This window comes from Rhizophagus irregularis, chromosome 1 (assembly GCF_026210795.1).
Source record: "Rhizophagus irregularis chromosome 1, complete sequence".
NCBI classification, from domain to species: Eukaryota; Fungi; Glomeromycota; class Glomeromycetes; order Glomerales; family Glomeraceae; genus Rhizophagus; species Rhizophagus irregularis.
The window spans coordinates 335,583-360,694 of record NC_089429.1 but is presented as its reverse complement, the minus strand read 5'-3'; the positions used below and the strand labels follow the sequence as shown (position 1 = coordinate 360,694).

General features: G+C 25.3%; 5 protein-coding genes across 6 annotated transcripts; 3 read left to right on the top strand and 2 right to left on the bottom strand.

Moving 5' to 3' along the window:
• The first annotated feature begins 382 nt into the window (after window positions 1–382).
• OCT59_000053 (uncharacterized protein) lies at window positions 383–1,754 on the top strand. The gene has a single exon (XM_066138565.1). It carries the CDS (start codon window positions 422–424, stop codon window positions 1,595–1,597), a length of 1,176 nt encoding a protein of 391 aa, XP_065988047.1. The 5' UTR covers window positions 383–421; the 3' UTR covers window positions 1,598–1,754.
• Window positions 1,731–3,613, top strand: OCT59_000052 (uncharacterized protein). Its single transcript, XM_025322369.2, has one exon. The coding sequence runs from the start codon at window positions 1,931–1,933 to the stop codon at window positions 3,467–3,469; it is 1,539 nt and encodes a 512-aa protein (XP_025166454.1). The 5' UTR covers window positions 1,731–1,930; the 3' UTR covers window positions 3,470–3,613.
• Window positions 3,614–3,718: 105 nt separating this feature from the next.
• Window positions 3,719–8,544, bottom strand: OCT59_000051 (uncharacterized protein). The gene is made up of 8 exons (XM_025322368.2): window positions 8,393–8,544; window positions 7,420–8,274; window positions 6,942–7,198; window positions 6,638–6,822; window positions 6,457–6,561; window positions 6,264–6,379; window positions 4,519–6,176; window positions 3,719–4,396 (listed from the first exon to the last, which is right to left on the bottom strand). The coding sequence occupies exons 2-8, from the start codon at window positions 8,211–8,213 to the stop codon at window positions 4,086–4,088; spliced, it is 3,426 nt and encodes a 1,141-aa protein (XP_025166453.1). The 5' UTR covers window positions 8,214–8,274; window positions 8,393–8,544; the 3' UTR covers window positions 3,719–4,085.
• A 13,778-nt stretch (window positions 8,545–22,322) lies between these two features.
• Window positions 22,323–23,920, bottom strand: OCT59_000050 (uncharacterized protein). 2 transcript variants are annotated; one of them, XM_025322367.2, is made up of 5 exons: window positions 23,795–23,920; window positions 23,599–23,721; window positions 23,490–23,511; window positions 23,189–23,418; window positions 22,323–23,122 (listed from the first exon to the last, which is right to left on the bottom strand). In XM_025322367.2, the coding sequence occupies exons 1-5, from the start codon at window positions 23,883–23,885 to the stop codon at window positions 22,797–22,799; spliced, it is 792 nt and encodes a 263-aa protein (XP_025166452.1). In that variant the 5' UTR covers window positions 23,886–23,920; the 3' UTR covers window positions 22,323–22,796. The 2 variants fall into 2 exon arrangements, with proteins under 2 accessions (XP_025166452.1, XP_065988046.1); XM_066138563.1 differs by having other exon boundaries at window positions 23,599–23,920.
• Window positions 23,921–24,046: 126 nt separating this feature from the next.
• On the top strand, window positions 24,047–25,098 carry OCT59_000049 (mitochondrial 37S ribosomal protein uS5m; the record flags this gene model as incomplete). Its single annotated transcript, XM_025322366.2, has 2 exons — window positions 24,047–24,716; window positions 24,780–25,098. 2 exons carry the CDS (start codon window positions 24,047–24,049, stop codon window positions 24,992–24,994), a joined length of 885 nt encoding a protein of 294 aa, XP_025166451.1. The 3' UTR covers window positions 24,995–25,098.
• Window positions 25,099–25,112: the final 14 nt, after the last annotated feature.

Sequence of the window (25,112 nt, the reverse complement as noted above, 5' to 3'; positions counted from 1 at the left end):
TTCACCTGATTCCGCTTTAACTCTATTCTCCAAAGATTTTTAAAAAGCGATGATTACTTTTACTTAAATTAGCATATACATTATATATATAAATATTGTATGAAGATCATGAAAGTTTATATATACAGTATATGGGTTTATGAGTTAAGCAGTTCGGTTTTAACCTGCCCGCTGTACTAAAAACAATTTCAGAGAATATTATATTGGAATAATCAAATATGGCTAATTATAATAGATTTGGTAGAATATACAATATAATGATTTTATGTTGATAGATGGATGTCATAATGTAACTGTCGATGTATCATACAACTGTTGATCCAAACATCAGCTGACTTTTTTTTTTAAACTAAAAAAAGAAATATTTTTTTTATTTTCTTTTATCCCCTTTTTCTTTTTTCTTTTTCTTTTTAAAGAAAAAATGACAATAACTACCGCAAAAAAATCTTTAAAATTTCTTTTTCCTCGAACGATTGATTTTTTATTCGTTCGATTTAAATTGAAAGAAAAATTTCTTTCATCAAAATTTTCCACCAATAATATAAAATTTGATCAAACTAAAGAAGAGAAGGAACTTTATCTTAGATTAACAGAAGCATTTCGAGAAAAATTAAAGACAAATAATAAGAATAAACCTGAATATTTTTATGATAATATAATTAAAAATTCAATATTATTAACATCAAATATTATAATTAAAAAATCAAATAATCCAATTAATGAAATATTTAAAATTAATGATATAAAAAAATTATTATTAAATATTAATTTAGCAAAAAAAAATAAAAATTTTATTAAATTAAAAGAATTATATCAAGATTTTAAAAAATTAGAAATTTCAAATGAATTAGTTTATAAACAATTCATATTTTGTTTTATAAAAAATGATATTGAATTATCAAAAAAAATTTATGAAGATATGCGTAATAATGGTATTATACCTTCAATGTCTTGTTTAACAACACTTATTAAAGAAACTATGGGTACAAATAAATCTGATTATTATATTAAAGAAATTAAAGATTTAGGATTAAAATTTATTACAAAAAATCATTTTTATATATTATTAAATTATTATATTTCAAAAAAGGATTTTCAAGGAGCTCAATCTTTATGGAAAGAAATGAAAGAAATGTTTAGATTAAAAATTATAGATTTTAAACCAAATAAGATAACTTATATAAATTATGTTAAATTCCTTTGTGAAAATGATAAATTAGATGAAGTTATTGAATTACTTTATATAATGGAAAATGAAGGAATTCAACCTATTCAAAGGGATTTTGTAATTTCTGTTATTCATCCTTTGGCTAAAAATGATTATCCTCAATTGGCTTGGAAATTACTTTCTCCATATTTAAATACGGAATTTGGATTATCAAAAATTTATTCAAATGATTTCACTTTAATTATTGAAGCATTTATGAGAATTAATGATTTTAATTCTATAAGAAAAGTTTTTATTAAAATGAAATTATCTGGTATAAATCCTGATTATAAAGCTGAAAAAATTCTAGAAAAAATTAAGGATCAATTTATTGAAGAAAAAGATGAATCATGCGAATATGATTTAATTCCTGTATTAAAAACTATTTAATTATTTTTAATTTCCATTCGAATTTATAAGATAAGATTGTACCTTTTTTTTTGTAACACTAAAATTATTATAAATGTAACGTTAGTCACGTCATTAAGGATCTCGTGCTGTCGTGCATGATAAAATTGTTGTTCTATAATATAATAAACTGTAAAAATATATCCTTATTTATTTTTTTTGATCAACTTCAAAAGAGGGAAAAAAAATAACCCTTCTTGTAAATAGTATTTTTTTTTTCAAATCATAAAAAAAAAAGAAAAAAAAAGAGGTTTAGAGTTATAACTGAGACTTGCGTCCTTCCGTGTCTTTTTATTTAAGAAATACTTTATAACAATGTCAACTCAATCGCTTGAAAAAGCTCTTCCTACTGAGTGTATTCACGAAATAATTTCACATTTGGTTCACGACTCGAAAGCTCTTAACAACTGTATACGTACTAATCGTTTATTTGCGCGACTTTCTGCTACACTTCTTTACAAAAATCCTTGGAAATATTTTCTTATTGAAGAGGAAGAAAGTGAACTTGTCAAAAGAGAAATTAACCCAAAAGGAGCTTTATTAATTAGAACATATTTAAGTTGTTTGGAAAATGATTTTTCTTTGGAATTCCCCTCTTTAGGAGAAAATTTTATATTAATTCAATCTAGGGCATCACTTGACTATATTTCTTTTACACGTCATATTAGTGTACCTACAATGTATCGATTTCTTGAAGCTATGATTACATCTACATCTACAAATGCTGATAAACCTCGTATCATTCAAGAAGCTTTTTTGGCTTTATCAAAGGCATTTAATGATCGTTGTATCTCTATTGATTCTTTAGAAACTTGTCTGCAAACTACGTCTGATATCTTTTCTCCAATTATTCAAAAATTTCCTAATATTGCTCATTTAGATCTTTTACAATATGAAAATACTGATGATGACTTGAGATTTATCACTAAAAATTGTAAAAGACTTCGCGTTTTTAAATTTTCTGTACGTAATTGTAATCCAGCACTTTTATCAAATCTTGTAGAAACACAAAAAGATTATCTTGATGAACTTTGTATTAGGATTACTGCTTCTCCAAAACAATTATTAGCAGGATTATCACCTTCTGTTATCTCTAAAATTACTGATCTTCGAATTAATGGTCTTCATATTGATCATGCATTGGATGGTCTTATATTTAAAAGATTAAAATCTTTGGATCTTAGTGATTGTTATAGTGTTGAAGATAAGACTTTTAATTTAGTGGAATTTGGTAATATGTTAACTGAAATTAATCTCTCAGAGACTAAAGTATCAGAAGAAGCAATTATTTCACTCGCTACTCATTGTAAACAAAATCTCAAGAAATTGATCATGTTACCTTGTGGTGCTGCTGATTCTGTTGAACAAGGTATCAAAGCTCTAGCGACTCATTGTCCAAATATTATTGAATTCAGATTAGATGTAATTCGTGTAGAAATTAAAGCCATCATGGATCTGATTAAATCATGTAAAGGAATGCAAGTTTTAGTTCTTGGTGGGGTTGATATAAATAATGAGGATTTTTTACTAGATGAATTAATGGGAAATATTAGGTCTAATATTGGTCATTCTATAACAATGCTCGATTTGCGTGAATGGGGAGTTAGTGAACAAGCTGTAATAGAGTTGGTGAGAGATTGCCGTAAGTTAAGTAAATTGTTTCTTAGATATTGTCGTAATGTTAACGATAATTGCATAAAATCAATTTGTAAATATTTGGCCGGTAATCTTAAACATCTTGATGTCGCAAATTGTCCCTTGGTAACTCCTGATATTATCGCAATAGCTGAAACAGAATTGGTAGATTGTCGGATAATTCACGCTTCAAGACTTTATTGTATTGAGCATATTTGATCTTTTCTTATTTGAATACCCCCCCCCCCTTTTTTTTGAAGTATTTAAACAAATAAATTAAATAGTTCATTTTCTTTGTTCTTTTATATATTCATTTTTGTATAAATCAACATGTAATTAATGTATGTAATATTTGTTCTAGAAAACTAATGTACATGATGGTTAATCTTTTGCGTGTTTATACGAAGAGTATATAAAAGCGCGTGTAAATATATTATATAATAATAAATAATATGTCTATTATTTACTTTTTGATTTTTCAGTAATTAAACAGGTTTATTATTACACGATGAAAATAAAATATTTTTCTTTTTTTTTTTTCAAATGGTAAATGATTCTTCCAAAATGCTAATTGTAATAGTAAAATTATAGTAATAGAATTTGTTTTTTTTTTAATACATCATTAATACATCATCACTCGTCCTTTTTTTTCTTTTTGCAATATATATGTATATATAGATAAACACGTTCTTAATTTTACGCCAAATCGAGGACTAAAAATATAATAGTAATATGTGTATATATATAGTATTTATGGTTACAAGGTAATAAGGAAAACAGGAAATAATAGAAAATTTGCACTAATTATATTTTAAGTTTCTTTCGTTTTTTGTTATTATGGTATGCCAAAGTCTCTTGAACCCATCACTCTACGATTTGTAGGATTATTATTACCTTCTGAATACCACAATGACTGTCCACCAGCAAAATTTGATGCCCAAATGTCGTTTGTTCCTATATTATTATTACCATTATTATTACTACCAATAGATACAGACTCTCCTAGGAGATTATCAGTCACATTTTGTCTTCCGCGTATTGGAGGCCATTCATTATCACCTACAACAGGTCGATGTGACACCCGATTTGTTCCGTGTTGTTGCTGTTGTTGGTTCTGTGATGGTGATGGTTGAGGTGGATTTGACTCTACAAAATTTGTTTTAACATATTTATTTATTTATTTACAAATTCTTTAAATAACTATAATAATACTCTTCTCAAGGACCAAAAAATAAAAAGAAATAAATAATTTAAAATTATTCCCTAACCTCCAGGCATTGCTGTAGAAAATAATGAATTAGAGAAATATGAACTTTCACCAGCAGCTAAACTCTGTCTCCTGTTTGTCATTGAATTAGTTTTATCATCACCAAGCAAAGCACCAGAGCCAACCATATTACCAAAACCTGGTGGTGGCGACCTTGTACGTATTTCCAGTGACTGTCCTGTACCAGAATTTCTTCTTGGACGCTGTATCGGTTGTGGTCTTTGTACAGCTTTTACATGGGAATCCTCTGGATGTTGGGACATACGACGATGTCCAATAGGAGCTAACGGAGTATTTGGAACAACAACACTAGGTCCTATATGAGACGATGCGGGTACTTGTGTCCCTAAATTAAATGTCTGTGGACCTAATGGTCCTTGTCCACATATAGGTAACCCACCAAATGCACCATTTTGCGGATTTCCTGTTACTCCTGCACCAATATTTCCATTTCCACTCATTACAGCAGCTTCATTAAGTAATGATAAATTTGTAGATGCTACAGATGGTGGAACTCCAGAGGGACCAGGTAAATGTGGTGTTGGAGCAATTGGATTAAAACCTCTAGGAGGTGGCATTTGTTGTCTCATTACTTGATGAGCATGTATGGGTACTGGAGGACCTCCATGGTGTGGATGAACACCCATACCAATCGGACCTAATCCAGTTGCAAATAAGGAAGATGTAGGATTTATTCCCTGTAAAGTGTTCGTTCCTTGTGGTGGTGGATTTATTGCTTTTTTAGTGTTCGTAAAAACTTCATTAGCAACTTCATTTGTCATTCCCGCAGGACCATTCATTATTCCAACAGGCTGTCCTCCAAATTGTGGTTGTGGTCCACCAGGGTTAAACAATGGATGTGGCGGTGGATGGTTAGGGTGATTGGGAGGGGGTGGTAAATGAGAATTTATAACATGTTGTGGATTTATAGAATGCTGCGGAAGAGGTTGGTGTTGTTCATGTGATGAATAATTAATCCAATTCATTCCATTAGGCATTGATACGACAGGTTTATTCTGTATTACCGGTGTACTTATTGACGGTGGGGGTGGTGGTTGAGCAGAAGGTTGACCGATTGGTGTAATAGTTCGTTTTCGTTCATGATGTTGTTGCTGCCTCAGTGTGACAGCTTTTTGTTTCTCTTCCCTCTCTTTTCGTTCTTTTTCCTCGCGATCTTTACGTTCCTGATCCTCCTTTTCTTTTCGTTCTCGTTCTTTCGCTTCACGTTCTTTCTTTTCGCGTTCTTTACGCTCTTGTTCTTCTTTTTCTTTACGTTCCTTCTCCTTTAATTCACGTTGTTTACGCTCTCGTTCTTCACGCTGTCGACGTTCTTCCTTTTCTTTTCGAGCCTTTTCTTCTCTTTCTTTACGTTCTCTCTCCTCTTTTTCTTTCTCTTTACGTTCTTTTGCTTCCTGCTCTTTTTTCCTACGTTCCTCTCGCTCTCTCTCTTCTCTTGCTTTTCGCCTTTTTTCTTCTTCTTTCCTTTGTCGTTCTTCTTCCCTTTGCCTCCTTTCTGCCTCCTTTTTTAGACGTTCTTCCTCACGTCTTTTACGTTCTTCCTCTAATTTTTTTTCACGCTCTGCTCGTTGAGCTTTTTCTTCAGCTAGCCTTTCTGCCTCTCTTCTTGCACGTTCTTCCTCTTTTTGTTGTTTCAAGGCCCTAACATGTAAAATCACAAAATATTAACTGGGTGAATTCTTCCATGAATCAACTATCCATATTTTTTTTTTAAAAAAAAAATCCAACCTATTTTTAGCCTTCTTTCTTTCTTTCTCTTTTAATTTTTTAAGTTCACGCTCCTCTTTCAGCCGATTTTCTTCCTCTAACTCTTCTAATAACTTTTGTTGTCGTTCTTGAGCAACCTATACAAATAACTTCCGATTTAGGAAAAAAACTTTTTTCTAATTTTAAATAAAAAAAAAATTTGATTTATACAAACCTTTTCTCGATATGCATTTAACACTCGCTGTTCAAACATTCTTGCAGCGAATATCTGAAACATTCGTCGACCTTCTTCCATACGTTGTTCTTCTGTTTGGTTATCCTATAAACAAAAATTAATTAATATACTTCATTTGCAAGTAAAAATTTTCGTAACTATAAAAAAAATAGTTCTTTACTTCTTCCCCATCCTCTTCATATTCATCCTCATCTTCATCCTCATCTTCATCATAATATTCACCACGATCCATTGCTGACTCATCTTCTTCTCGTTGCATCCTTCGTTCAGCAAGTCGTTCCATCATTTCGAGAAACTTCTTGCCGTCATTTTTTAATAGATCGTCAGCTACGGTCAAAATGCCTCCTGAGTCAGTATATACACATTAGTATTTGAAATTGATCATTAATAACTTGAAATTATCGACCATCAAGAAGGCATTTCTCCTAAAAGAACTTTAACCCTGCTAGGTGGTCATAACGCACCTTTCACAGTTAAACTATTACCAAAGTTGTTGAAGAATTCTTTCCGCGTATCACTATCATGTTCACTGCCTTCATAATCTTCATCGTCTTCGTCCTCATCATCTTCGTATTCTTCATCATCATCATCGTCATCAAACTCTGCATCGTTTCGATATTCAATATTTGAAGAGCCAAATTGCTGCTGATGATTCGCATAAGATTCAAGTTCTTCATAGTAAGCATCATAGAGGGTTTCTAACTCTGCTTCAATAGCGGTCCTATATCATATTTCCAAATTTTTATGTATAAATGTTATATACAGTAGTATTATAGTATCTTATATAGATACCATATATATTTATTTTTATTAATGAATTTAAAATAAATTATATTATCGTAGACTGCTTTTTAATAAGCAATTATTAAATCGAGAGGTAATGATTGGTACTAATAATACTAGAGGAATAAGAGAAATAAAATAATACTCAAGGCTACTAACCTCTTTTTGCCACATACAGAACAAGAGCATGAATGCTTTTGCTGTTCTTTCATTTTTTTTAGCACAGCTTCTTTCTCAACTTTTACTAAACTTCTTCTTTCCTCTTCACCCAATTGTAACCAGAATTCCCTTATTCGCTGTCGTTCTTCGTTATTATTGGTATTCCAGATACCATCTTTACGAGATTTGTGATTATGGTTATGGTGGGGATGGTTATGATGGATATCTGAAATTTGATTCATACTAAGACCATTCTTATTTTTCTTTTTCTTCTTTTTTTTCTTTGAAGGAGTAGTAGGAGCATGATTATTATCACCATCATGATTTGCGATAGAATCCTTTCGTGGAAAGGGTATTTCAGGTGCTTCCGGATCATATCCGTCATCATCAGAAAAGAATTCATCTTCGTCTTCTAAATCCACGTCCAATGCTTCCTCTTCATTTTCACTGTTATAATTTGTCTTTATATGATTATTATGTGTTCCATTAACTTGAATATCAGCTTCCTCTACATGGTCAACAGTAGATTTTCTTTTACCCTTCTTTTTCTTTTTCTTTTTAGTTGGCACGTTATTATTTTGAGGATTATGAGAGGGTGAACTATCATTTTGGTCTCTCGTAGACGGTGAAGTCGGAGATAAAGGCATTCCAGACGGATCTTTTACGATATTCATACACTTTGTGCCCGACTTATTATAAATTACTTGTTTTGTATTTATTTGTTGTGGTTGAAAATTTGGGGGTGGATGGGGTAAACTTTCTTCAGGTGGAAAAGTATGTGAGGTCGCCATCATAATTGCCGTTATGTTTTAGTATGGCGTCCTACTCTTTGCTAAATTCTGGTTATTAATAGGACTTTGAAAAAAAAAACATTCTCATTAAGATGTTAAAAATTTCGAAAAGAGCAAAATGATTTGTACTAGCAGAACTAATAGCAACATTACTACTAATAGGTAAAGATTAGGCTGCTTACAATTACGGAAAGTTGAATCAGTAAATTTATTAGCTTTTATATTTTCGCTGAATAGTTGATCTCTACAAGTGGTTTGGATTGCGTCTTGGCTTTTTTGGCAGTTTTTATATTTTTTTTGGAACTTAGGTACCAACCCAGCTTACGAAAGAGGCTGCTATTTAATCACAAGGAATTATTTATATAAATATATGTAATACGGTCAATCAAAAGTTAAAACGTCATCTTAAAATCTCAAAATCTCGGACCGATGTTGACCTAGTGACTACTATGTATTTTGCATAAAAAACCTGTTTCATGTCCGATAAGATGACGAAATCGATTGAAATTTTTACAATAACCCATAAATAAACATCGCGGCTATAAATAAACGGTATTCTTATTTCTTTGGTAATACCGATAAAAAAATTCACAATAGAAGCACTATAATCGTTATAACGGTCAGTATTTTTCAGATCGGAATGTCAAGTAACACAGTCAACAATCAGGATTACTTCGATTTTTTTATATTGGATATGATCTGTGTAACGTTTATAATTTGTGACATGTGTATGTTAAAGATATGATGCTTCAAATAAAGGTATTCATGGTGATTATTTACTACTATATATAACGAGTTCCGACAAGTCACATTGCATCGCCGCCTTTTATTATTCTGCGGGAAGGGCGGTGAAGCAATTTACTAGAATTTTCTTGTAGATTATCATGCAGCTTCCAAATATTGCACCTGAAATATACACGTGATTTATAATTAAATTGTTATCGACCGTTCCTTAAAAGAATCATTTAAGACTTTTTAAGCAAAAATTAAATAAACCTTAAATATCTGTTACATTATCATTATCTATAAATGAATCATGAAATATAAAATATGTTATCCAATTTACTAGATTCCGACTTTTATCGTATAACACCGTCTAGTATAGTATTCCTATTATATTGTTAAAAAAAAAAATATTTATGTATTTCAATTTTCCTTGGAAAATTCTTGATTTCTTTCTAAGAATATTATTATCATTTAACTTAGTACTACTATAGTATTCCTTAATCATATACTATTATTTTTTTCACGATAACATTTATGAATTATAGGAATATATGATAATCATATGATATAAAAATTACGTTGCAATATCAAAGAATCAACTCTTTCATAATTTCTCTAATGAACAAAATTCTGATGATTTCTTCATACTTTATTGATAAGTATCCTCAAAATAAATAAAATACAATATTTTGTTTCTACTAAATCGAAAGTAAGTTTCTGGACTTAAAGATAATTAACTTCACTCCAACCCTTTTACTTTTCATTCTCTATTCCAAGCTTTTACTTCTTAAAAATCTAATAAATCTAATTAGATTAGGAATATTTATAAAGGATTCACTAAAGAATATTAATAGAATCCTATTTATATCAGATAAAAAATCACTCTGTATTATATCTTAATAAATATTAAAGTTAAGAAAAATAAAATTATTATCATTAGATTTCTCTCATTAAAATGAACTCAATGGATAAGTTTTATTAAATTTGGACTATTAGTTAGTAAAAACAGGAGTATGTAGTTAATTCTTGAAAAATACCTTTAAAATAAGCAATTTTTGATTTATTATAATTGTCTTAAATTTTGTGATTTATAAAAGCAGATTTCTTAATAATTACTAATTCAATCTTTCTGATTTTTGAAATATAAACTATTTTATAATCAAAAAGTTGATTTTTGACATTTATTTTACCATAATTATTTGGTTAAAAAGTTAAAATTTTATTAAAGATATTTGCAACAAAAAAAAACAGTTTTAAATAGTATTTTACATTTAAACTTTAAGTTAATTGTAAGTTTATTTATTATTAAAAATCTGACTTTTTATAAGTTATTTTTTAATTTTAAGGTATTTGAATACTTTTACCAAAAAAAAAAACCAAAAAATAATTTAAAAAATTCAAAATAAAATATATTTTAAAAATTTATACGAAATAAATAAATAAATAATAAAAAGTAAAATTTAATAAAACTTATCCAAAAAATTAACTTAATAATCAAAAATAAAATTTCAAATTTAACAAAAAAATAATTAATTTTTTTAAAATTTATTTATTTAAAAAATTTTAATACTTTTTTTTTTACTGCAATACATTTAATAATTTATTAATTTTTTCAAAAAAGTATTAATACACATACAATAATCAAATACAAATAAAAATTAATATTATTAATTATTAAACTACTTGTCATTTTAAAAAGGATTCCACATATGAATTGTCAGACGAATTTTTGGATTATGAAAGTAAATTCTGTGTAAAATATAATTTTTCTTAAAAGAGAATCTTCCTCTTAATTAATATTCATTTCGATAATTCAGCAAGATCAACTATATATAGTAAAAACTGAATATTAAAAGAAAATATATATATAAAAAAAGGATTTTAATAAAAAAATCAGAATAAAAAAAAAATAATAAGTATTTCACACATTACATATTTTTTCTATTTGGTCCAGTTGGCCAGTTCTTCTGTTATTAGTTGGCCAATAATAAAATTTTAATACTTATTTCTAAAATTAAAAATAATAAATACTTAAAATAAAATAAAAATAATTTTTAAGTTTTAAAATCAAACTTATTTATTTAAAATTTAAATCTTATTTATTTAAAAAAAAATCAATTCTTTTTAAAATTTTTATATTTTAAATTTAAAATAAAACTTTTTTATTTAATTTCATTAATTCATAATCTATCTTTAATTTAAATATTCCAAAATATTTACCATTTAAAATTAAATATACTGTTAATATAGTCAAACCTCTATGTATCAATTCCCAGTGTATCGATAATTTCCTGTACTGATAAATTTTCATTGTTTCATTTTACGTATAATAAAAAAATTGCGTTGCATTGATATTGCATATAATTTCGCAATGTAACGTATACCAATACTTTTTCTTAATCCTTTATAATAATATATATTAAGATATACTGATATTTTAGCTATATTAGTATTAATTTGAGCTAGCATTATAAAGTTAGTCCAAGTAAAAGATTTAATTTGAACTCTTTTGTGATTTATTTTACCAAAATTTAATTATTTTAAGCCTTTAATTGGGTGGTATTTGCTTCACATTATATTACCTGTAATATATTCAATATATTGATATTGTTTCCAATTAAAAGCATCGATATCAATGTCTGACTGTCCGCTAATCTAATAATAAACGTAATTTACAATATGATATACAGTAATTATGTACTGATAATTCAATATACCAATACTTTTTTCCTAAAACAACCTTATCGTTACATAGAAATTTGACTGTATAAGTAAAATATAAAGCTCATAATTAATAAAAATAAATAACTTTAATATTTTATTTATTTTTTTTTTATTTATATAATCAATTTCTTATAAATGTATTCTTTTAGAATTATATATATAATTTTTGTAATAATGTATTTAAAAAAAGCATGCATTTATAGAAAATAAATAATTAAAGATCATTTAAATTTAAGTTTAAACTAAAAAGTATATTTAAAAAGATATATATAAATTTATTTATAAAGGATGTATTTATAAAGAATTAATTATACCTTTTTTTTTTATTATTATTATACTTAAAATAAATAATACAAATAGTTCTAATAAGCAATTATATAAATCAATCACCTATATATAAACTTTAAATAGTATTCTGTTTATCAAAATACAATAATCAGATATATTCCATGAATTTGCTAAAACCCAAATAAAGAAAAAAAGGAAAACAACAAAAAATAAATATAAAAAAAAGGTAAAAGTTAGAAATGAATCCATTCATTAAAACTACTTATTTCTTGCAAAAACTAATCTTCTAAATTGTCATTAGTTACAATTAATTTATTAATACTGTCCAAAGTCTTGTTCATTTTCTAGCTACCTTCTGATTCTTACTTAACTTTAAATTAATATTCTGCACAACTTTAGAATCCACATCTTGATTTTGCTTTTAGAGTGAGTTCTTCTTTTATAGGTTAATTCAAAGAAAATGCTATCAGGACCGCTTACTTATAAGATAAATTATCAGAAACTTAAGGTAAAATTTATAATTAAGAATTTTTGAAAATCCTATTATATATAAATAAATTACATCTATATTACACTAAATTTTTATAATTTTTTTCTTTTTAGATCAATTAACCAATAGGATTACTGGTAAAATTACTAGTAAATTTAAAATTTTTCTGAAGATTTCTATTAATAGTAAATAGAGTCCTATCTTATCTAAATACCTGAAAATTTTTACAAATGTAATTTTGTATTAATAATTTTATTCAAATCCACTTACAAGTTGTAATATGTAATTAATTTACAATGTCCTTTATTTTATATAATTTTGAAAGCTTTATATATATCATAAGTCAAAATGCTAAAAATCGGCAAAAAAAATGGCGTGAAAAGCAGTGGCTATTTTTGGCTATTTTGGCTATTTGCGAATTAACCTATACTATTTGTAAATAGTTTATATAAATTTGTGAATAGTTTATGCAATTCACACCATTTTTTTTGCCTGTTTTTGGTCATTTGACGTATCATAGTCTAAAAATAAAAGCGATAAGTGAATTAAGTTTTCTGCAAGATATAATACATTTATAATTATAATAGCCTAAAATCTCTCATATTTTTTTATATTACTTCAAATTCCAAATTACAGAAAATCATCTTAGGGGCATGTCAGAAATTACATAATTTGTGAATGTATGGAGTAGCTTCTACATTCAGATATCACAATATATCTTTTACGTAATAATAAGATTGTATATAGGTATACGTCCTGCCAAAATTTTAATGTCAGGACATTCGTCCTGGATCATGCTCCATCCATATCCTCGTCCAAAATTCGTCCAAGCTTTATAAATAATAAAATATCTAAAACTTTTAAACTTTCATATCTTTGTTAATATTAATACTATAAATACAAAATTACCACTATTTAATTTGTCTTATTAAGACACATCTAATGGGCTTAAAACTCCAAATGGATTGGTTTAGTCCAGATTATAGACAGTTCAGATTAGAGCTAAAATCCATAAGAACTAAACCGAAAAACTGGCAGTTTGGTTCAGTTTAATCTGATTTTTTATAAAAATGTGAAAAATCAAATAGTTGTCTATCAATGTCATCTGAAATCCGTCATATATCATTGGATTCATCTTAATCAGACACGTCAAATGGTAATAAAATCACATCTTTAGCATCAATAAATCATAAGTTAATCCACGCTAAATAATTTATAAAAAATTGGCATTATTAAGCTATCTATCAGTGCTAGAGACATGATCTTACCACCATTTGACTTATCTTATTGAGATGAATCCAATGAGTCTTAATTCATATTTGTACAACCATTAAATGATGAATAAATTCATGTATCAGAATTTTTAATTTTTAACGCTTAAAAATTTTAAAAAAATGCGAAACTTAACATTATTTACCATCCAGTAATCGTACATGGACAAATTAATATTTATTGGATTTGTCTCACTGAGATATGTCAAATGGTGCTAAGATCATGTCTTTAGCACCATTAGATAGCTTGCTAATTCCAATTATTTATAAATCATTTAGCATGAATTAACTTGTTATTTATCAATGCTAAAGACATAATCTTACCATCATTCGATGCATCTTGTCAAGACGAATCCAATGATATATAGTTTGACTTTTTACGATTACTATATAGACAACTATTTGATTTTTTGCATTTTTATAAAAATCAGATTAAATCGAACTGAACTGCCAGTTTTTCAGTTCTATTATCCAAACTGAACTAAACCGAATTTTGAGCCAGTTTTGAATTGGTTCCCTGGTTTAATCTGAATTATTCAGAGCTTTAAATGGGCTATAATTTATTAAAATTGAATTAGTAATAAAAAAATAACAAATTTAAAATTACGTGATTTTTAATGTTCCAATGTCCTGGATATTACTAAATCTTTGGAGATGTGTCCTGAACTGTCCCATCACATTCTGTCCATGGATATGTCACATCCTTATGATAACACTGGGTAATAGTATATCTTTTATAGTAAATAATATATAATTTGTTTATTAAGAAACTTTTTCTGCAATTATTTCACCATCTAAAAGTCCAATTTCAATAAATTTTTTTGTTTTATAAAGTATAAAGAGAACTACAAAATAAAAAAAAGTTTATGCAAATTGAATTATTGGATAATAAAATAATTGTATTATAATATATATGTAATATATAGTAATTTATTTATTAAGAAGTTTTTTTGCAATTAACTTACTATCTAGCAGTTCAATTTTAATGATTTTTTTTTTGTTTTGCAAAGCATAAAGAGTTTTACAAAACAAAAAAAAAGTTATGCAAATTGGATTATTGGATAGTGAAATAATTGTATTATAATATATACAGTCAAACTTTAATATAGCGAACTCTTAATATAGTGAATTTTTCAGACAATTATAGTAAATTTCCCCTCGCTATAATGAATTAACCAATCAAATCTCTTAAAATCTTCACTATAGTCTTATAGCGAAGTTGAGGTCTGGACCTTAGGGTTCATTATAATAAGGGTTGACTGTATATAATATATGGTAATTTATTTATTAATAAGCTTTTTGCAATTATTTCACTATCTAGCAATCTAATTTCAATGAATTTTATTTATTTATTTTATAAAGCATAAATGGAGCTACAAAACAAAAAAAAGTTTATGCAAATTGGATTATTAAATAGCAAACTAATTATATTATAATATATATATTAATATAATATATTATACAGTCAACTCTCTTTATAGTCACACATTTGGGACAGTCCATATTTGGTGATTATAAAGAGATGTGACTATATAAAAAATTTCTTATATAAGTATATCATAATTCCGGCCAAAAATTAACATAATTTTAGCCAAAATTATACTCAAAACTTTATTGTATCGTAACTCCGCCAATATTAATCTTAGAGAGATGATCTTACCGCCATTCGATTCGTCTTGATGAGACGGTTCTAATGGTATAAAATACATCGAAATCCAATCACTAGATTAATTTCCGAAATTAAAAAAATATTAATGGTTTTGTGTAATAACTCTGCCAATATTGATTTTAGAGAGACGATCTTACCGCCATTCGATTCGTCTTGATGAGACGGTTCTAATGGTATAAAATACATCGAAATTCAATCACTAGATTAATTTCCGAAATTAAAAAAATATTAATGGTTTTTGTGTAATAACTCTGCCAATATTGATCCTAAAGTGACAATCTTACTACCATTCGATTCGTCTTAATGCGACGAATCTAATGGTATAAGATACATCGAAATCCAATCACTAGATCAATTTCCGAAATTAAAAAATATTAAATGGTTTTTAAGTAGTAACTCCGTCAATATTGATCACAGAGAGATGAGCTTACCACCATTCGATTCGTCTTGATGAGGCGATTCCAACGAGTTATTAATCGTATTTTTACAATCACTAGGTACCGAGTAATTTAGCAAAATGTTAAATGGCGCAATAAACATAAATTAAGAAATATAATAATGCTGATGCTTAACATTTTGTTGAATAACTCATCAGCCAGTGATCGGAAAAGGATATAACTACCACCATTCGATTCGTCTCAGTGAGACGATTCTAACAAGCTATGATACATCTTTGTACGATTATTAGATGCCAAGTTATTTAATATATTCTTTATATAACTGTGATTATAAACGGTTCTTTTTAATATAAGATTTTTGAGGATAGGTGTGATAGTGACTATAGATAGATTGTGACTATATAGGATAGTTTTTAATAATAAAGTGTTTTGAACATTCAACTGGTGTGACTATATAGTAGAATGTGACTATAACGGGAGTGACTATAGAGGGAGTTGACTGTATATTATATGTATTTTTTTAGCCAATCAGAATTCAATCACATATGGATAGGGGGTCAGGTCTCTAATTGAGCATAATCATGTAATTTCTGACATGCTTCTTACTGGCAGTAGGATCCCGAACATCACATATATAACTCATAACTGATCTGCATGAATTTAAGTACTTTTTGCTCCTGCCAAAATAGACCTAATTTGCTAAAAATCAAATTATCACATTTCAAATCGATACTAATTTGCTAAAACTCAAAATATAAGTTAATAATCTTTTTTTTTATTATCAATAAAAAAATAAATGATTAATATAAATTAAACTGCCAATTTTTATAATTAAAATATGTAGATTATAGATAAAATAATAATTAATAAAAATAATAAATTAAATAAATAATTATTAAAAAATAAATGTTGCGAAACTAAACGGACGGTTTTTGGCCTGCATTATGCTTAATTTTGGCCGGAATTATACTTAATTTTGGCCAAAATATGACCCAGACCCCGAAACTAATATTTTTAAAAATATTATTTATAAAGTTAAAAAAAAAAGATAAGTTAAATTTAAAAAAAAGTACCAATTTGCTCAAATATAAAATATGACTTTGTAAAATCAATACAATTTGCTAAAACTCATAATTATGACTATTAATTAATTTTCAATCAATTTGCTTTTTCTAAAATTATGAGTTTAACCTAATTTTGATTGAATTTGCTAAAACTCAAATGTGAGTTATATATGTAATGTCCGGGATCCTCTGGCAGTTTTCTAAAAGAATTGTCCAAACTTTTTTATTCTATTATTTTAAAACTATCTTATTAAAATCTATAGATATGATCAATATGATATATTTTTTTGCATTTTTAACTTCATCATAATCACATTATTTCAAATCTTAAAGTAATTTAAAATATCAAGTTAGAACCATATAAAGGAAATATCATATGTTCTTAAAAGAAGTTTTATATTTAATCATAATTAGGCTAATTTTTTTTTTTAATATAATATACAGTTACTTTTTCACTTTATTATATAAATTTTTACTAGAGCTTTTACTTTTTAAAGTAGATTATTTCTGCTATTTACTTTTAAATGATGTGTGTAATATTAATCTGCTATCATTACTACCTGAATTCTGTGATAACCATTTCTGCATAAATTACTTTCCAATTTTTACTTTTTAAGATATATAATTCAGCTATTGCATTTAGAAATTTATTTGTATTATAATAGATTTGACCAGTAATTGAGATAGCAAATGTGCTATTAGATAAATTTGTTGATACATTCTTATTAGCTGATTAATAAGCATTTTTTTTTAAAAAAAGTACATATATTAAGTATATAAAATATTTGTTGTTTATTCATTCCAAGTTTTTCCAGTTTTTTTTTCATAACTTCTTTTAAATTCTGCAAATTTGTTAAAGGTATTTTTAGAAAAATACTCAAAAATTTAGTATATATCAGTTGCATTAATATTTTAAAGGTTTAATAATCTTGCTTCAATAAGGTTAAAAAATTCTATACTTTCTAGTGATTTTACTAGTTTTTCTGCCTTTATAAGGCCAATATTTAAAGTTTTATTAGCAATAGAAGCCATATTTCTTATATTTTATTGCTAAAAATTTTCTCAGAAAAAATAATTTATGCAATTAGCAGTAAAAATTTCTCCCTATTTTTTCATTAACTATACATTTTAAAACAAATTATTTATTGTATAAATATTATTTAATAAAAAATATTAATTTTATAATTAGTATATTTTTATACTTTTTATAATTATATAATATATATTTTTAATTAAAATTGAAATCTAGTATTACTAAAGAAAAACCTTTTAATTAATTATATAATATAAAAATTTTTGACAAATTTAATTTTTTCAGTTTTAAATAAAAATGCCTTTTTTTAACTACATTATTCATTAAGCTAATGAAAAATTGTAACTTATAACATATTATATAATCTATTATAAAATTTTTATATGAATATCTGCAATGATATTATTGATGTAATTTTGTATAGTAATCAATAATTTTGCATTATATAATATTTTAACTTAAAAGCTAATTAAAAAATAATTAATTTGCTAAATAGAATTAAATTTAAAAAATAGTTGTTTAATTTCAAAATAATACAGTACTTTTTTTATAAATATTTATATATTATCATGATTTTTATACATATTTTTAAATTATTACTATAATAATAAAAAAAGAAGCAACTTGTACATATTTTCTTTATTTTTTTACTTTAATAAAACTGCAAATGTACTGTGGAAAAAAAAAATAAAAAATAAAAAATAAAAAAAGAAGCAAAGTTTACTTATATTTATATCATATTATAATTTTCTATTTGTTGACAATTAACCCTTTTAACTTTATAAAATAAAGAAGAATAAAAAGCTAATAATTTATTTTTAATTAATATATTTAATTTTTTTAATAATACTAATTAAACTTTTCTTTTTCTATTATTTTTTATTTTTTCAAAATTAATTGAATTATTAGCTGTAATATTTACTATAAATTAATATTAAATTATTAAAATATTTGGTAATATTAATAAAATTTTTATTCACTATTTTTATAGTTGTTTTTTTTATCTTTTAGTTTAATTAGAATTTTCATGATAAATTAATAACTATGTATTGCTAAAAATAGTAAGATTTCTTGCATTTTTAATTTATAAAATCAAATACAAATAGCATAATTTTATTTATTTTTTTTTATTTAAATATTATTATTTTAAAAGGGTTTGTTTTTTATTACACCTGCTTTATATTGCACTCCTATAATATGTTACATATAAAAGTCAAAAATAGCATTCTAAATCCTTTTTGATATATTAAGAAAGGATCCCAGACATCACATATATAACTCACATTTGAGTTTTAGCAAATTCAATCAAAATTAGGTTAAACTCATAATTTTAGATAGAGTAAATTGATTGAAAATTTACAAAGTCATATTTTATATTTGAGCAAATTGGTACTTTTTTTAAAATTTAACTTATCCTTTTTTTTTAACTTTATAAATAATATTTTTAAAAATATTAATTTCTGGGTCTGGGTTATATTTTGGCCAAAATTAAGTATAATTCCGGCCAAAATTAAGCATAATGCGGGCCAAAACCCGTCTGTTTAGTTTCGCAACATTTTATTTTTTAATAATTATTTATCTATAATCTACATATTTTAATTATAAAAATTGGCAGTTTAATTTATATTAATCATTTATTTTTTTATTGATAATAAAAGAAAAAATTACTTCAGAATCCAAAGCAAAAGACAATTCAAATCAACTTTCAGAATTCAAAGTAAAGGACAATTCAAATCAACTTACAAATAAAGTTAAAGATTTACAAATGGGAAAAGTAGATCGATTACAAAAATCAGTCTCTTTGGTAAAGAAATGCTGGACACCTTTGTAAGGAAATACATATATGAGAATTGGATTCCAATAAAAAAGAAAGTTGATAAGATTACGTTATTATCATGTAAGCAAAAAATTATTGGATTAATAGATACAAAAATAATATTTTTATTCTTTTCTTATTTATATTTATATTTATTTATAATTTTAGACATATAATTTATTAATTATTGTTAATTTTATTTTTATTTTTAATTTTGTTTTTGTTTTTCTTTTAATGTTTTATTTTTGTTTATACTTTTAGATTATGGTATATTATTTTGCTATGCTTTTTGGTTACTTTTATTCTTAATTTTAATTTTATTGGTAATATAATATCTAATGGTTGATCGGACTTTGATGTCTGGAGCTGGAAGTATCGATTCATAGAATATTTGTGATTATTATGTAGTCCAAATATATTCTAATAAAATGGTACATAATTCAACATTTAAAAAAAAAAAAAAGAAAAAAGAAAAAATTATTAACTCATATTTTGAGTTTTAGCAAATTAGTATAGATTTGAAATGTGATAATTTGATTTTTAGCAAATTAGGTCTATTTTAGCAGGAGCAAAAAGTACTTAAATTCATGCAGATCAGTTATGAGTTATATATGTGATGTCTGGGGTCCTATTAAGAAAACTTGTAAAGCAATTAAAAATACATATAGTATAAAGTTTCTTATAATATATAGTAAATACTAAAAAATGAAAAATCTTAATGAAGTCACGTGATCAAAATGATTGACATAATTAATATATAAAAATTACTAAAAAAGGAAAATGCAACATATCACAGGTGTGAAAAAATATATTTTTTATTATTTTTTAATTTTTTTACTAAAGATATTACTTGCTAAAACTATTTTTTTTCAAAATTTTAGTTTAATCAAAATTTAATCTGAAACTATTTTTTATAATAAACTTAATTGCCAAAACTGTTTTTATGTTTTTCTGAAACTAATTATAATTTAAAAAAGTTTTAGATTTACCAATTTTTTATTAAAAATAAAGTTTTTGAGTTTCAGATTTTTGAATTTTATTATTAAATAAGTTTTGGGCAGTAATATTAGCAGTTGCAAATTATCATTATAAGATTTTAAAAGCATTTTATTTTTAATAATTGGTAACTTAGCATATATATATATATATATTTTTATTTATTATACTCAAAGGAATCGCTACATATCAATACAAAGGGAAGACTACTATTATAGTACAAATAGTTTAAAGTTATTACTTTTAGTCATATAATTTTAAAAGAATTAAAATATTAATAAATAAACTATTTTAAATAAGTTTTTTATTAAATAATAGTTTAAACTATTATTTGTTATATGATAGTATATTTTTCTCTTAATATATTTATTAAGTTTAATTATATAAATTATAAAATCAGATATTTTATTAAATATGTAATAAATTTAACCATTATAAAGTAAATTAAAATTACAAAAATTTTAATTAATATTAATTAAAAAAAGATTTTTTTTTAAAAAAATATATGCTACCTACTTTACAGAAACTTAATATTTTTAATTAATATAAAATTGATATTGTTAAGTTTATGTTAACGGTATTGTTTTCAATATCAATTTAATATCGATATAATATCGAAATGAAGTATTATCATTTCAATATCATACTGATATTAAGAAATGATAATTAAAATGATATCGAAATGACATCTTTAAGTTAAACTTAAATATGTTGTTTCAATGTCATTTCTATTATCATTTTGATCTCATTTTGATACTATTTCGATATCATTTTAATATTAAAGTGACAATATTTTATTTTGATATCGTATTGATATTAAATTGATATTGAATCAATATTAAAATAATATCAAAATGATATCACTTGAAAATTTAAAGTTTCTGTAAAAAATATCTATTAGTAGTAGATAGAACCCTACTTAAAAGTAATTATTATAAATATTTCTATCATTTAGGTTGTAAATAAAACTAATTAATACTATTAGCTAAAACTACTAACCAATTTGGATTAATTATATTGGTCTAAATTAGTTTAATACAGTAGATACCATAGCTATGCATATAGTATAATTTTTACAAATTTAAGCTATTAGAAATCAAACCTGTACTCTTATTATAATCATGCTTTACGAAAAAATCTTTCTAAATAAATATCATAATCCTTAATTAAGTTTTATAATTTAAAAAAAGTTCATCAAATTTAAATTATTGAATATTGAGATATTTGCAAAAAACAAAAAATACAGTATATACATATATATATATACACATATATATATATTGAGTTTTATGAAAATGAGTAATTTTGGCCAAAAGTATATTATAATTTATTCAGAATCTTATAAAAATCTAAAATTTTTTAATAAAATAAGTTATAAAACTATTTAATATTATTTTAAATCAAAAATCCTGATGCTTATAGAAATAATTAAAATAAGTTATAAATCACAAATTAACCCATTTTTTTCATTTTTTTTTAAAAAGTTAAAATTATATAAATTTCTTAGCATCTAGTAATTCAATTTTAAAAAGTATAATTTGTTTTTACAAATTGTCAAATATATTTAGATAATAAATTATAGCTATAGTATAAATTTATATAATTATATTAAAGAAATATTATTACAACTATTTATTAATTATAATAGATTAATTTTATTTGTTCAAAATATTTATTCTAATATTAAATATAATTACTTTGCTTTTTATAATAATAATTAAATGATTCTGTAATAAATTAAAAGTTGAATTAGTAAAGTAAGATAAACTGAATTATTGCAAAAGTATAATACTGGCAAAAATTAAATATATTGAGTAGAAGACAGAATAACCACACTTGCACTTTTGATTTTTTGATCAAATATAATGTTTAAATAATCTTAGAAACTAATAATAATTAAGAGATCACAAAATACCACTTTAAACAAATTCTAAATACAATATCAAATAATAGTACGCAGAAATCTAATAAAATTTGTAATCTAACTATTCTAAATTATTCCCAAAGATACTAACTTATTTTAAACAAATCTTTGTCATAAAATAAATAGAAGTGGCATTTTTTAGTTAAATCAAGTTCTTACTATCAAAATCAATGAAATTTACAAAATTTCACTCGTCAAGTCTTATCAATAAATACTCAATTTCAACTTCTTTTGTTAAAGGGATGACCCATTTTTCATACAATTCAACAACTACATCTACATTAATTTTTAATTGCTCTGTAGTTTGCATATTATCCAAATTTAATCCACCATGTTCTGAAATATCTTGACCATATATTAAAGCTTTACGTCTAAGTCTTTTTAATAAAGCTTCCTCAACACGTTTGTCAGTTAACAAATTTTCAAGTTCCTTAACATCCCGATTTTTGATATGTTCAATGTATTTAGGTTGAAGTTTTGGATCGAGAAATTTTGCCTCAGCAACAAATTTCCCTTTAAAAATGAAATCAATAAGTTAATGTTGTAATTGCTACTAATGAAATAATTAAATATGTTTACCATAATGAATTCTTTGAGATAAAGCTTGAAGACACTCTACATCTTTAGTTGCCGCGGAACCATAATTTTGATCATCTCCCGGCACGCATAGCGAAGGAACAATGTTCTCGAGATAAAATTTCATTATTTTTTTATTAATATTAATGTTATTAGGTTTAAGGATTTGTGGATAATCAAGAGGAGGAATAATTGGATCTGGAAGAGTTCCCGTGAATGGATACTCATCGGGACTTTAAAGATGATATAAAATAAATAATGAACCCATTTGAGAATTTCTAAAAAGAATAAGTTTCTTTTTTACCTTTGATATCTTCTTACTTTTGCTATAAAATTAAAAGTATTTAAAATTTGGTAAGTATCGTGAAAAATTTCTGTAAAAAAAAAAATTTTAACAATTTAAATAAAATTACCATGTACTTTTTCAACTTCGGACAAAAAATATTCTAGGAAAGTTCCTTCAAAGCCATCATATTTATACATTCCAGGTTTATAAATGTTGTCATTAACAGAAAACTGTGCTCTCTCAATCAAAGCTACTCGGATATCAATAATAAAAATTTAAAAACCATAATATATATCAACAACCATGATATTTTAGTAATTTACCAAAAATTATAGTATCCTCAAGACGAATAAGCGTATCTCGAAGTTTTGGAAGAGAAATGCTGTCTTCAGTTTTTCCGGATATAAAATTCATTATATTGCGTTGATTTACAAAGCTTGAGTCTCTGTAAAAAGAGATCTTCCTATACTAAAAAATTATTTATATCTATTCCCGCATATAGTATAAACAAAAGTCATCATGCATAGAAATTAAATCAGCCACATTTTACCATTTTAAAGATCACTTACTATACTATGAACTTAGTTGCAAAATTTCCAATTCCTTTACGTAAATCATTTATCAATGTCGCAAATAATGCTTTTGTATTTAATGAATACAGTCCCAAGAAACATCTAATACTTCATCACCTACGCGCTTTTTCAACAACTTCAACTTCTACAGACACTAACAAAGATAAAAATGATAAATTTAGTAGACCGCTTCGTCCTCGTGTAGGAGGACTTGACATATTCAGACTTTCTGATATATCAAAACTTGATCCAATTTTAGATGTGTCGGGAACAATAATTGATCCTTCATTTCCAGTAACCCGTCCTTCCGTAGTAATAACTGCTCCGGAAACCGAAAGCGATGACACTGACGCATTATCAGCAGTCACTGGGCTTTCCCCTTCTGAAATTCGTGATTTACAGAAAAAAACTCTTATTATAAAGCGTGTTATAAATCAAACAGAGAAGGGCAGGATTCCTAGCATGTATGTTTTAGTAGTTGTGGGCAATGGTAAAGGTGTTGCCGGTTTTGGAGAGGGTAAACATGATGAGGTTCCAACTGCTATCAAAAAAGCTACTAACAAGGCTATAAAAAGCTTAAGATATTTTGAAAGGTATGATGATAGAACTTTATATCATGATATAGAGCATAAATTTCATGGAACAACAATAAAATTATGGGTCAGACCTCCTGGTAAGTTAGATAAGAATAAGAATTGAAATTTTCTTTTATTTACTGTTTTTATTCTTTTTTTAGGGTTTGGTATAAGATGTAACCATTATATACATGAAATTGCTAAATGTATCGGTATCCAAGATCTTTCCGCAAAAGTTTTTGGTTCGTGCAATGGAATGAATGTTATAAAATGTACTTTCGAAGCTTTGAATAGTCAAAAATTACCGTCAGAAATTGCGAAATCTAGAGGAAAGAATTTGGTGGATGTATATCATACTTATTATGGAACAAAATAACTACTGTATAATAAAGTCAATTTCACACGTGACACAAGTCACTGTGTAGATTTGAATCAATAAAATGCTTAATGAAATGTATTATCAAATTTCTTCTTTCATTTTTAATTTTAAACGA

Bases quoted from the DNA above. Each gene is read 5' to 3' on its own strand.
- OCT59_000053 (XM_066138565.1), top strand. From the start codon at position 422: ATGACAATAACTACCGCAAAAAAATCTTTAAAATTTCTTTTTCCTCGA.
- OCT59_000052 (XM_025322369.2), top strand. From the start codon at position 1,931: ATGTCAACTCAATCGCTTGAAAAAGCTCTTCCTACTGAGTGTATTCAC.
- OCT59_000051 (XM_025322368.2), bottom strand. From the start codon at position 8,213: ATGATGGCGACCTCACATACTTTTCCACCTGAAGAAAGTTTACCCCAT. The intron at 7,199-7,419 runs GTTAGTAGCCTT...AATATGATATAG, and splicing joins TCTGTATGTGGCAAAAAGAG to GACCGCTATTGAAGCAGAGT. The intron at 4,397-4,518 runs GTTAGGGAATAA...CAAATTTTGTAG, and splicing joins TTCTACAGCAATGCCTGGAG to AGTCAAATCCACCTCAACCA.
- OCT59_000050 (XM_025322367.2), bottom strand. From the start codon at position 23,885: ATGAATTTTATATCCGGAAAAACTGAAGACAGCATTTCTCTTCCAAAA. The intron at 23,512-23,598 runs GTAATTTTATTT...TTAATTTTATAG, and splicing joins CGAAGTTGAAAAAGTACATG to CAAAAGTAAGAAGATATCAA. The intron at 23,123-23,188 runs GTAAACATATTT...TCATTTTTAAAG, and splicing joins ATCTCAAAGAATTCATTATG to GGAAATTTGTTGCTGAGGCA.